The following is a 13361-nucleotide window of genomic DNA, read 5'->3' as shown; positions in this document are numbered from 1 at the left end:
TTTTCTACTTGATCATGGAAAATGAATGTTTGCAGAGGGGTGTCTCACTCTTTTGTACTGTCTAGGACTAAATCTTAAGATAGGTGTTTTAATGCTAGGATGGAGAACTTGTGAATGTTCTATAGGAGCCATGGGTTTCTGGAAGAATTCTTGCTTGTTCAAGTTTTATAATTCAGAAATACAGGTTTTGGAATTGTTTAGTTAGTACATATTGGTAAGTCAGTATAGGTTATAACAGAACATGAGAGTTGTATTTTTACTTAAAAGTCATGAGGTTTAGGAAGGGTCACTACAGCAAGTGATCAAGTTCTGGAGCTGATATATCAGATAATCTTCCTAGCAGAAATGCTCTTATCTTTTTTCAGAAGCTCCTCAGAATGCTGATATCAAGCATTTTATTCATTCTTGTAACTGAGAGGAAGCTGCTGAGGAGTCCCAGCTGCAGTCTGGGAACAGTTCTGGTGTAAGCTTCTGAGTTGTGTGAATAACTACTTTTCCTTGTCTGCAGCAGCAAACATCAAAACAGGCAACTGCAGAAGGACACTGTAGAAGACTTTGCTGGCAGCTTTTGCCTTCAGAGTGGGAAGTTTGGATGCCCAAATTACCCTCAGTCAGTTCAGAGGGGGGTAGATCAAGATTTGCTTGATGTTGTATTACAGGGAAAAGTTACTTTTCCTTGCATCATACTGCAGCACCATTTATTTTATTCATAATAAGATTATTTGGTAAGGTTTTTTTGTTTGGTTTTTGTGTTTGTTTTCTTTTGCAAAGCCAAAACAGGAAGCTTGACTTAGGGAAAAAAACTAACCAACAACCACGCAGTAGATATCTGCATAAGTATAAAGCTGTTCATTCAGCATTCAGGGTATGGTTTTGCAATGGGAAGGACTGAGGAAATACTGTAGCTGTATGAACTGCTAGAATTTTGTTTGGGTTACCATTACCTCATAATGGTGTCCAGCTCAAGACTGAATGTGATAAATGAGGGCTGACAAACAGGATTAGCAGTATAATCACTATTATGTAATCCCTGATTTTTTTTTTTTAAGGCAGGATGCATCATGTCCTTCCTGTTCAGTGACATTAGTGAATTTGGAAACATAATTTGTTTGTGTTACTGTCCTACAATACAGCCATATTCAGGTGACCTAAATTCCACCTCGTTCTCCATGCTTGGAATTTACTACCTAGTTCTAGACTGTGTTTCTTCCTGTTGAACTTCTTACATGTATGGCTTATAACCAAGGTAGACTGAAGGACGTGAGTTTGTCCCGGGTTCTTAAGCCCTTGCAGTAATTCTTAAAACAGTTTGAGAACTAATGGGAGCTTTAAAATTACAGAAATATATTATTTTATAATAAAGTTGTGTAATAATTCTTAATCCAGACTTTGTAATGCTTTACACCTTTATCATCCATTGTTTCATTTGATATTTTGAAATATGTGTTGTTAAAACTGGGTTGGATTTTAAAATCTGCAAAAATAATACACTTTATAGGCTGAAGCCAGAAAAACTTGAAGATGATCTTGAAAAATATGCTGCAAGTGCCATGAAAATGAAGAAAGAAAAGGTTGATCTTAAAGAATTTTCAGCCTACTTGGAATTTCCAGTTTCTCAGACATTAGAAAGTATGTTTGCACTTTTTGATGAGGTAAGAAGCAACATTAAGTTTTAAAATTTTATTACTTTTGGTAAACTCCACTTTAGCCTACTTCTGTTTCAATCTAATTCACTGAGGTCTTATTCTGAGCACTTCACCGTAGTATTTGCTTGCTGCACTTCCCTTTCAGCAAGGTAAGGGCACGTATCAGCTAAATAAAGCATTCCTTCAGGTAGAACTTAAAAGGAATATCAGCTGGACAAAACCTGGTTTTTTCTAGATGCAAAGTATGAGGAGGAAGAAGGGGTCAGGTGAGACCTCTGCTGCTGCTCATGGCAGCTGAATGCAGTGTCTGGTAGCTGATATTTCATTTACCTTGTAAATAAATATAAATAAATGTAAATAAACTTGTTCTTCTACAGTGCCTGAAACCTGAAGGATCTTGGCAAATGAACCAGTTTTTCATTCCTCCAGCAATCAGTCAGAATGGAGAAATGATGATTATCTTTGTCAGGATGAGGTGCTGTCTGGACCAGGAGGTGGATGTCCACAGTGTTCTCTCTTGGAGCAGATGTCATGTATTCAGGGCTTAAATTAGGGTGTGTTGTCCTCTGGTTCTCTGGTTTTAATTTCAGCCCAGTAATTCAGATGGTTTAATGGAAAAAATCTTAAATATGCAAGTGAAGGGTGACAGAAGCAGCACTGTCTTCCAAGAATATTTAAACTATGACTTTTGACTGAGACTCTGAGAAGGACCTGCAGGGCTTTCACCCAGGTTCTTGTCCTCACGTGACTGCATTTCAGTGAGACTGTTTTTTTTGTTGTGGCACATGTAACAATCTTTCTGAATATTCTGCATTTTTAGCAACTGTTAGTTAGTTCTGAAAATTCTCAGACAAACTGCACTGTTTTGAGGGGAGGTTTTCCTTCACAGAATGAAGATGGCGTAATTGACTTTCGGGAATTTGTCGTTGCTCTGTCAGTTGTCTGTAAGCCATCCAAAACTCTGGAAACAATTCAGTTGGCATTTCAGGTAAGCAGCATTTTTTTGCTCTATGTAGTTTACTTATTTTTAGAAATTGTTAATACTGGCGTTAGACTCAATAGAAATTTCCACATTCCCTTTTAATACTTAATTACATTTTAAAACAGTACTAATGGAAAATTAGATTAAGAGTTCACATTAACAGGGAATGCATTTCTAGTGTGAGTTGTGTAAAATTACGGAAGCTTGCTGTTTGAAATTTTTCTTTGTAGAATTCTGGTAGAATCCTTTTCAGCAAATTAAGTCTCAAACCTCAAGTCCTTTTTATTGATTCCTCTAAACAAACAGGCTGTTGAGTTGTACTTAGTACTCTTAGAATGTTTCAACCAAATCAAATTTTTCAAGTTAATAAAATAGTTTTTTAAAATTTTCCTACATGTTAATAGAGTATTTTTTTTATCTCCTTTTTTCTTCTTGTCAAGATTTTCTTCCCTCTTAGTCTTACCATGTTTGTGTGGTGGTCGTGAAGTCTTTGTCCAGACTTGATGCTTCCCAGAAGTGCTCCTGATTTTGCTCTAGCCTCAGTGGTTTGTTGTAGCATCACCATAGATTGTTAATGCAAGCTTTTTGGGAAAGTGACAGCAGCAATGCTTAACCAACGGGTTTCTGACACCTTGATGTATTAATTTTCAATTAATTTTTTTAATATTACTGTTTCAACATGTGAACTCTGCTGCATCCTGCATCATCTTTTCCCTTTGCCTTGAATTCACATGGTCTTCAGTGTTACTGAAACTGAGAAGTGCTAAGTCTTGATGCTGTCTTCACTAGTGAATGCATGGAGCTGAGAACATTCAATTGCATGGTGCTACATTGCAGCCTTCTTTTCTGTGTAGTTGTGTTCAGGTTCTTCAGCATGACGACTTCAGCTACGTCTTGCTGAAGAAATGAGGCTCCTGTGAATGCTTAGTGTTCACATGTATCATTCTTACCCTTCGGCCAGAATCCAATAAATTTGGCAAAGGAGGAAAGAGCAAAAATTATTAGTTCCTACAAATATTGTGGGAAATCTGCCACTAGTAGCTGCTGTTATCTACTTTTCCTTCTGAGGGAAAAGCTGACAGAAAGGACTTCGTCTCCTTCAGCTATGAAATGGCACAGAGAAATAGTCAGGTGCTGTTTGGTCAGCTCCATGTCTTCATACTAAAATGAACAAATTTGAAGTAAACTTAAAGGGGGCTTTGGGGAATTTTTTTTTTAAATTTAGCTGTCCTGTTTCATAATGTGCAATATCATTTTATCATTTGAGAGGAAGAAAAGCTCAGATAGGGTGGTTATTTTCTTTCTGGAAGCATTTGAAGTTAATAAAACTGTTTCTTAGGAAAATTTCTGTTCTTCCTTATCTGCTTCATTCTCCAACTCGTAATACATAATTTTGAGTTACTTTGTTAATTACAAAATATAAAATTAGCTATAAAACTGCAAAGAAGCTTTATGTGTGTATTAAGAAGTACTCAGCCAGGGAAAACAGGTTTGACTCATTTTATCCTACTAGTGATGATTGGAAGAGTTACGAAAAATCTCAAGCTGAGGAAATTTTGCTCGTTCTAGGAAAAAAAAAAAGGAAAGAGAGCCATTATAATTCCTACCTCCTGTCCTTGACTTCACATACAGTAAGATATTCACACAGCTTACCTGGAGCCATTGAAGGATCTAGCCAGTTCATGAGTGTATGACTTTGAACAGGTGCTGTCCTCTGCCTCCTGCTACTTTTTGCTGTCATTTGCTTTCAGAAAAAGTGGAACATTTCATATAGCTACACATTTTAAAAGTGAGAGTGTTTAGTATATGACTGAAGAACTTGAAAAATAGTATCATTATATGGAGTTCATACAAAAGTGGGGGGTGTGAGAGAGAAACCTGAGGGCTGTGCTGCCATTCAGTGGGATCTTCATAGGCTAGAGGGTTTGATGGGGAGAAACCCAATGAGGTTCAGCAAGTGCAGGCCAGTGCAGGGTCCTGCACCTGGGGAGGAATAACCCCAAGTTCCATTACGGGTTGGGGTCTGACCTACTGGAGAGCAGCTCTGCAGAGAAGCACCTGGAGTCTTGGTGGATGACAGGCTGACAGTGAGCCAGCAGGGCCCTTGTGTCCAGGGGGGCCAGTGCACTGGGAACAGTGTGGCCAGCAGGTGGAGGGAGGTGATCCTTCCCCTCTATTCAGCTCTAGTGGGGCCACATCTGGAGAGCTGTGTCCAGTTCTGGGCTCCTCAGTACAAGGAGGATGGGGAGCTACTAGAGAGAGTCCTGTGGAGGCCACAAAGATGATGAGGGGTGTGAAGCATCTCTTTAATGAGGAGAGACTGAGGGAACTGTTTAGTCTAGAGAAGAGAAGACTGAGAGAGGATTTCATTAATGCATGTAAATATCTCAAAGGTGGGTGTCAAGACAATGGTGCCAGACTCTTCAGTTGTGCCCAGCAACAGGATGAGGAGCAGTGGCCATAAACTAAATCACAATAAGTTCCACCTCAATATGAAGAAGACTTATTTATGTTGAGGGTGGCAGAGCACTGGAACATGCTTCACAGGGAGGTTGTGGAGTCTCCCTCTCTAGAGACGTTCCAAACCCACCTGGATGCAGTCCTGTGCACCCTGCTCTAGGTGACCCTGCCTTGGCAGGAGGTTTGGACTACGAGCTGCACTCCAGTGTAAGTGCTACAACTTCCCTTCTGAACTGCTAAAGAAACGAAAGGCTGTTGTAAATCTTGTCAGTATGGTGTTTGTGAACCTGACCACCCAGTATTACCTGACTGCTTGTTCTGTGAAAAGGTAGCAGGTTTTATTTAAGAAATGTCTTGTCCTTTCCCCTATTCCTGTGAAACACTGTGCAGGTTAGGTGCTGGGGGGGGGGGGTAAAGGCACGATTCCTGATTGGAGCATATGTTGTCTTCCATGGAACTTCAATATTTTTATTCCACTGAGGTGTGCTACCTCGTGACAACAGCTTCTGCTTGTGTGAAAAATACATACTTATGGCTGTTTTGTTCAATCTCATCAGTTCCCACCTCGATGATGTAGAGAAATTAAAAGGAAGCTTCCAAACCAGCACTTTTTACATTGTTTGATATTTGCAGTGTTACCATGCTTGAAAAGAAGATAGGAATATTTCAAAAACTCTTCTCTCTCACTTTACATTGTACAGGCAAATTGAGTTATCTTAAGGAAGCTTAATGAAGCCGTATTTCGTACAGAGGTTTGGAGGTATTCAGGTCCATTTCTCAGGGAAAAAATGCACATATGCAAAGATGGAATGAGACTATGAACAATTATTCTTAGTTATCAATATGTCAGTAGTAAAGCTAACTCCTGTGAGGTAACTCTTTAGGATGTAAGATTATGCAAATTCTTGTTTTCTAGAATAAATACTTGTAGAAAATTATATGCCCATCACTGATGTATGGGGTAGGATTCTCCTGATTAATACCATTTAGATACAGGCATTTTATGCCAACTGGCTTTTGGATTTTGGTCAAAGGAATCTTGAGTTTTACATCTGACCAAGTGGAAATGGTATCTGATTTGACCTAAATATATCTCTCGATATCACAGACTGTCTTGGAGTTTAGACATGTAGCTCAATGGACTGAATATTATTCTCAGTTATATATTTGCAAAACTTGTTAGTGATTGACAGTCTTGTCACTGAGTATCACTGTAATTCCAGTGGTTAGGCATGTAAACATAGGACTTTCTTCTGAATATAGCAAGCTTTACTTTCTAAGCATACACAGGTGAACTGATGATGATATCTTTTACCCAGACTAATCTGAAATCCTTGATATATCACATCAGTCTGAGAATGACTAGAATTTCTAATACCAAATTTTTATTTCGCTTTACTTCAATGTAGTGCTGCTTCTAGGAGCTGGCATTCAGCTTTGCAATGATTTATTTTGCTGTCTTGATTCATAGCTTTACCAGTCAGAAAGCGGAACTATAACAGAAGAGGATTTAGCTCATATTCTGAAGACTGCCATGGGTGTGTCACAGATTGATGTTACACATCTTTTTAGGGCTGTAGATGAAGATGAAAAAGGAAAGATTACATATGGTAAGTATTCTAACTGCATCTGAACTGGCACAAAATGTCTAAGTTGCCTGCACTCATGTTGATAAACAAAGAAGTTGCATTTTTATTAAACTGTGCTTTTTTTTAGTTGGCTTGTTGACTTCAGTACTGATAAAAGCACTGCAAAAAAAGTAAATTTTCATTTTAAAAATCAGTTTCACCTTTGGTATTAAATACCTTATTTGCATGTTTTCAGTTTTCCCTTCCACATCAAGTCACATAATACAAGGATTAGCTCTTGCAGCATATTCTGTTCTGTGACTTCCATGTATGTGGATATGTAGTTTTAAAGAAAGCTACCTTAGCTCTCTCCTGTTGTTTTGTCTCTTATGTCTGGGAGCAGAAAAAGAGGGGGTTAACCAGGCTGCCTATTATGTAGTCTGTAATGTAGGTGGAACAGAGGCAAGAAAGTTGAATTTGAAAAATTGAGACCTGGATGAATAGATTGTGCTGGGAGTCAGAGTACCTGTGTGTTACTTCAGATTCTTTGTTTTATGCAGAAGGTTCTAAATTTAATTGTATTATTTAAGTATGAACTGAGTTGTTGATAGCCAACATATTATGTATTTCCAGTAGAGGTGCTTATGACATACCCTGTTCCAATTGTTTTTCCCTCAGGATAATCAGTACGTATTTAATTTGTAAAAATCTTACAAATTAATGCATCAGTATTAGTAAATCATAGTTTCTACACTAGTAGTTCCTGTGTTTCAGTTATACAATATGTATGTAAATCTTCAAATACACAAATATTGTAGTTACTGAAATGAGTGTCATTGCCACTGTCCTTTCCTTATTTCCTGACTGTCTCCTCTCCTTGGTTCCTGCTGCCCTACCCTGTTCCTTTCTGTGCCTCTCATCTGTCACATCCCCAGTATTTCCACATCCATCCTGCCCATTGCCTTCTTCCTGCCTATCACTGTTGCTCTGTGTTTTCCAACTCATACCCAACTCAGCTCTTCTCCCCACCTCCCAGTCACCAGCTTCAAAAATACCAGCACAAATCTTAAGCTGGTAAGCATGGCAGAACTCTAATTTTAGCACATTTCATTGTTTGAGAATAGCTAAATTTGTAGTCATGTACAAGTGAACTCAGAGAAGGTCATGTGAGTTACCAAAGAACTAGTATTTTAATATTCATCTTTAATAGTTGCAGTTAATCTGCACTTCTTCCCTAAGTGGTCCTCATATGTTCCCATCACAAGAAAATTTGGACCACCAAGCCACAGCAGTGGCCACTGGAGTGCTTGGCTCTCATTTTCACCAGTTTATTTCCTGTGGTCAAGAATAGTCTTTTGTGAGGCAACACAAAGTAGGTAGTAGGATGGTGTTTACATAATTTCTTTGGAACTTTCCTTAGCACTTTTTCTGAGAGAAGTGCTCATTTTATAATAGAAACATGTCATTTTAACATATCTGGAAGTTTAATAGTGAGAGTAAATATCCAATTTCTTAGATTAGAGAATTAGAAGTTGCAAATAATTGGTATTGCATTTCTGTCTTGAAAGTTCCTGCCACAAATATTCAACCTCTTGCCTTTCCTGAGATTATGTGGAACTTCACCCATGCTCAATTTGTTGCACTTATTTACTAGAAAGGAGAGGTGAAAAAACTTGAAGACTACACAGTTCTGAAGATATTGTCCAGACAAGTTCTGAGAAATCAAAACACTTCATCTGTTGGAACTGATGTTACTTTGGATATGCACAGCAGAGGTCTACTGACAATCTTCTTTCTAGGGTGTTGGAATTTAAAGCAGGAGTATTAAGTCAAGTCTTACTTGTAAGAACAAAAGATAAAAGTATCAAACCTAAATTGCTGCACACATGGCAGAGTCTTTGAAGCCACAGATCTCATCCCAAAGGAAAAGCTCAGGTTGCAGGTAAACAGAATAACTGATAGCAAAATCAAGATTGTGTAACTAGATTGGTAATCATGAGTCTGAATTGTTGGAAATCTGGATTTTTGTTGCATTTGAAAGCACACTGGTTGCCAAAGATCTATGTATCAGTTCTCTTGAGCAGTGTGCAGTTGGCTTAGTTGTTCAGATGCACTTTGATTGCAAAGCTTATCCTTTTGGTCTAATATAGACAGAGGCAAGATTTATCAATCTTAAGACATGATTCTGGAGAGTCTGAATAGGTTCTCTAGGAGGGCATCTCAAATTCTAGGAAATGCTCTACCAGCTCTTGATAGACAATTCAGACTGTGAAAGTGTTCTGAAGACTGCCTGGCTTGCTGTAACCAGAAAAAAAAAGGGAAGTGGCCGTATTTGGAGTATCTGCATGGATGAACAGTCAGAGAAGGATGAATTATTTAAAATGATTATATATTAACCACTGGATTATCCTATTAAGTTGCTGTACACTAAGGTAATTATTACCTGAGTGGAAACAAAAACTAGAGGAGATTGGTGAACACAGAGCTTCCAGGAGGAGCAGCAAGTAGCAGGAGGGTGTTTCAAGGGTAGGATAAAAAGCTCTTGAAGTTCTTGTAGTGCATATGTATACTTAATACAAAGATACAGACATGAGTCTTAGCTCCACTTTGGATTCCTTCTTTCTTTATGTCTCCTTGCTCTTAGTGGAGGTAGAAGCAAAATCACCTTCCTCCCCAAGTTAGACTGAGGTAATCTTTCCTTCAGTCTAGTGCTTTACAGTTGCTTTCAGTTTGAGCTCTTCTGTGATTAGAAGTAATGCTGGAACAGCTGGTTCTTTCTACATCACCTTGTTTCACATTTCTGATGAATGAAGCAAATGGGATTCCAAGCACTTTTCATTGCACTCTGCTGAGTATAACTTTGATAAATATTCCTTAATATCTTAAGGACTTATTTCAGCAGGACCTAAAATGTCAACTTACTGAGATCTATCTAAAATGTTACCCTGTTCAATACCCCTGTTCAATCAAGTTTTTCATTTAGATCCAGTACTGCTGAAACATTGAGGGATGGATCCTCACATAATTATCAGGATGAAAATTTGGATATAAACTATTATAACTGTGTGAACAACTGCTTCAAGGGATTTTTCTGAATTTATTTTCTGAAAAAATACTGTAACCTCTTGAGAAATCACTTAGACTGGCATCTACAGTAAATAGTCCAGTCTTTCTCATGTTTAATGTGATTGTAAGAGCATCTTTGGTGCTGCTGGTTGAAATTTTTGTACTTATCTTAGTTGAACTAAATATTAGAATGACCTTTCCCAAGAAAAAAAGGCTATTTTTCATGGTGCACACGTTGTATGTGTTGTTACAAATAACAGTATGTCCTTGGGATGTGCTTAAAGCATCCATAGGAAAAAAGGGAATGCTTTCATGGTCCTGCTGCAGGCCAGACCCAGTTAAGATTAAGGCTGACAGCTGATTGCTGTTTCCTTATTAGCTGCAGAAAAAGAATATAATCAGTTGGTTTCATTGAAGGTACTTAACTTTTCTGATTCTGATGAATCAGTTTGCCCTCAAGTGTTTCTAATACATCTTTGCAAATACTACCACTGTTAAATATTTTAAATATTTAAAAGTCCTATATTTCTGTCTTGAAAAAGGTTAGATGAATCAAATTCTTCGCTATGAGATTTTTTTTTTTTAAAGTTGAACTTGCATTAAACACTGTCACAATAAACATCTTTGCTGTGTGTATTTTCAGATACTTTGGATTCTTCTTTCCTCATGAAGATGTTATCATTTATATGATCCATCAGACTGTTGTACCTAGAGGTTTCTCAACATAGCAATGTTGGTTTTCATGACCTAAATTTCATCGACTTTAGTTGAAGTTATAGGTCCAGAATACTCTATATAAACTGGATAAAGGATACCCACTTTTTTGTTAGTGGAAGGATAAAGTTAGGCTTATTTCCTTCTCCCCATCTATCCCTTTGCAACAGTTCAGAGGCAGGGTTGCCCTACAACTTCAGTGCCTTGTGAGCCATATGGCATTCCCTTGCCCTTTGCAGTAATGAAAAATCATGTCATCTCAAAGAGTGGCAGAGAGGGAAAGCTGCAGTGGTTCCCTTCTTCCATACCAGCCCAGTTGTACTAGGAGGAACTGGGCTTCACTCCTTTGAAAGGCTTCTTCAGGTGTCATCCACTCTGCACTCCAGGGAATTCACAGCACTGTGATCATGAGCTCTTCTGGGATAGCACAGTGAATTTGAGTGGGAGGTGTGTGATACATTGTAGGTGACTGAATTAGTGAAAACATTCACATCCAGATTTTTCTAGTGTCAGTTTATGTTATAAGAATAGCTGCTTGTTGCTTGGATCCTTTACAGTATCCTGTGTTCAAATCATGTCTGAATAAAGTCATATGGGCAAATTGAGACAAAGTTTCTAAAGTCTGATTTTTAACACAAAATGTTACTTCTTGATATTAAGGCTTCCCCACTCCCCCAAGAATTAATCTGGCTCTTCTTATTGTATTATCATCCAACATTAAAATCAGGAGTTTTTTCATGTGCTATAAATTATCCCCTCAATATTGTTCTCTAAAATATTGGGACTTCTGTAATGCTCTTGAAAGCGGAAGGTGGCAATGACAGCTGCTGTTAGGTTGAATCAATCTATGAGTGCAAAGCATTAAAGGGCATGTCTGCAAAAGAGTTTTAAGAATTTAAAAAATGACTACTCTTGATGTTCAGTGATCTTCAGCTGGAGGGCTTCTGTACTTCCCCAGTGAATAGTGAAATGCTATGTCAGGGCATGTGGTGCTCATCATGCATTTTAATGCAAATCTGAGCCTGTTTGCCCCTTCATGCAAGCTAAGCTCTGGCCTGAAGTGTTTTCAGAGGGCTTAGATAACTCTTTGCAGCATCTCAGCTCTGCGGATGTGGTAAACTTTTTCTGAGAAGCTAAAACAAGCACGGGGGATAGCATTATGTTAACTGCTGCTATTTTTCTCTGAAGAAATCATGTGATTATATATGTGTAAGTATTCAAATTTAGCATCCTTCTGTTTCAAAGAGCTGATTCTGCGCAACAACTTTTTTTTTTAGATGACTTCTACACATTTGCTGAGTTGCACCCACACTTTGCAGAAGACTATCTCTATGCTGATCAGATGGGAGCTGAGAGTGGCTTGGAGACTTCATCTCTTTCTGCTCCTAATGGTATCTGTACTGACTTCAGCCCTGACAACACTGGAGATAGAAAGAAGCCCCTGCAGAAGAAACTGAATTAACACTACAACTGTTACCTTCCTCTCCTGGTGAGAGGGTTGTATTTTCTTGGGATTTTCATAAGTCACTCCAATTATACAGCAAATACCAGTTTTGTGTGTGAAAATTCTATCTTAATACCATCCTTTGAATCGTATGTGCTATATTTAACAACATGTTCCAGGTTACTTTGGGAAAGGTTGTTTTTGTTTTTTTTTTTAAAAGGTCTTTGAAAGGTAATAATGTGAATGTGCTTCATTATTAATGTTCATATTTAAAAGGAAGCGGCACAAGTTATTTATATTCCATTGGCTAGTTCCATGTACAAAGTGTCGCACAAACCGTGCATGTATAAAGAAACTGTAGCTACTATGGTGTAAAGTGCACTTTGGTGATTAGTGTTTTCCCTAGGTATGGGAATGTTTATTTGGGGCCAAACTTTGCTGTCCATATCTGAATAGTCAGTCTTGTTGATTTCAGTGGGATTATTCTCTTGAGCAAAGCAAGCATACTTTGGCCCTTTGTTTTGGTTTCAGTGAACAGTTTGGAAATGGTCATACAAAAACTTGCTAAGGATTGCTTTTTATTTTTATTGTTGAATGACAAAATTGTTTCTCTTTCCATGGTAGAATGAAAAGGAAAGGCTCCTTATCCCTCACCCCAACACTTTTCTACTGTAATCTTCCAGATGCAATTAAACATGAATTCTTTCCAAACTGACATGCCACATACTGTTTGAAAATACATAACTGAACTGTTTGTGCTTTTCTCTTATAACCAATTGAAATCATGTCCATAAAACATTTTAATGGGAGATGTTTACACAGCTATATTTGATTTAGATTTATCAGGAATCACAGGTTTCTTTTGTAGAAAGCCTGTACAGATAACATAGCATGGAACACACCATGAAAACTTTGGTGTATCAGCACAAGTTGGAAAAGGTTGCAGTCATTTCAGAGGCCAAGCCAGCAACAAGTTACAGAACATCCTGAAGAAGTGCTAGTTAAATCTCTATAGCAACATTACATATACTTCATAGAACATATATGAATCTTAGAATAGTTTAGAACTGTTAAAAAAACCCACCACACTTCTATTAGTAACACCTATGTTTCCTTTTGTAAAGCCAGATGCCTTAACTACTACTGAGGGTCTCAGAGAAAAATCTAGACTATTATAAAACCACAGAGCTTCATTGATTAGGAAATGTGACAAAAGCCTCAAGGAATAGGAAGGAGGACTCTTTCACAAAATAACTGTGATGGCAACTCTGCTTCCAAACAAACAAAAAAAATCTTTCATGTAATTTCTGACTAATTTTGTAGGGCTGTGCTAAAATATGATGGTTTTGTGATTGGAAAACTGTTGAGATTTGAGTCTTCCACAAAGGAATTTAAAATTAGATTTGAAAGGAAGGAATTTTAGCAAAGGAAGTCTGTTTGTGCCAAATGCTTTTATAACTCTTTTTTAAATAGCAGGAGGT

General features: G+C 37.8%; 1 protein-coding gene across 2 annotated transcripts in view; it reads left to right on the top strand.

Annotated features, from left to right (window-relative positions):
* Nucleotides 1–12591, top strand: part of LPCAT1 (lysophosphatidylcholine acyltransferase 1) — a 59676-nt gene extending 47085 nt beyond the window's left edge. Inside the window, exons 11-14 of one of the 2 annotated variants that reach the window (XM_069004208.1) lie at nucleotides 1499–1652; nucleotides 2536–2634; nucleotides 6560–6698; nucleotides 11714–12591. In XM_069004208.1, the coding sequence (XP_068860309.1) occupies nucleotides 1499–1652; nucleotides 2536–2634; nucleotides 6560–6698; nucleotides 11714–11898 (577 nt within the window). In that variant the 3' untranslated portion in view covers nucleotides 11899–12591. Of the gene's footprint in view, nucleotides 1–1498; nucleotides 1653–2535; nucleotides 2635–3068; nucleotides 4232–6559; nucleotides 6699–11713 lie in introns of those variants that run through there. The other variant, XM_069004209.1, reaches the window with a different exon arrangement.
* The last annotated feature ends 770 nt before the right edge of the window (nucleotides 12592–13361 follow it).

This window comes from Aphelocoma coerulescens, chromosome 2 (genome assembly GCF_041296385.1).
Source record: "Aphelocoma coerulescens isolate FSJ_1873_10779 chromosome 2, UR_Acoe_1.0, whole genome shotgun sequence".
NCBI lineage: Eukaryota > Metazoa > Chordata > Aves > Passeriformes > Corvidae > Aphelocoma > Aphelocoma coerulescens.
The sequence above is the reverse complement of the archived record's forward strand: the minus strand, read 5'-3'. Positions and strand labels throughout refer to the sequence as shown.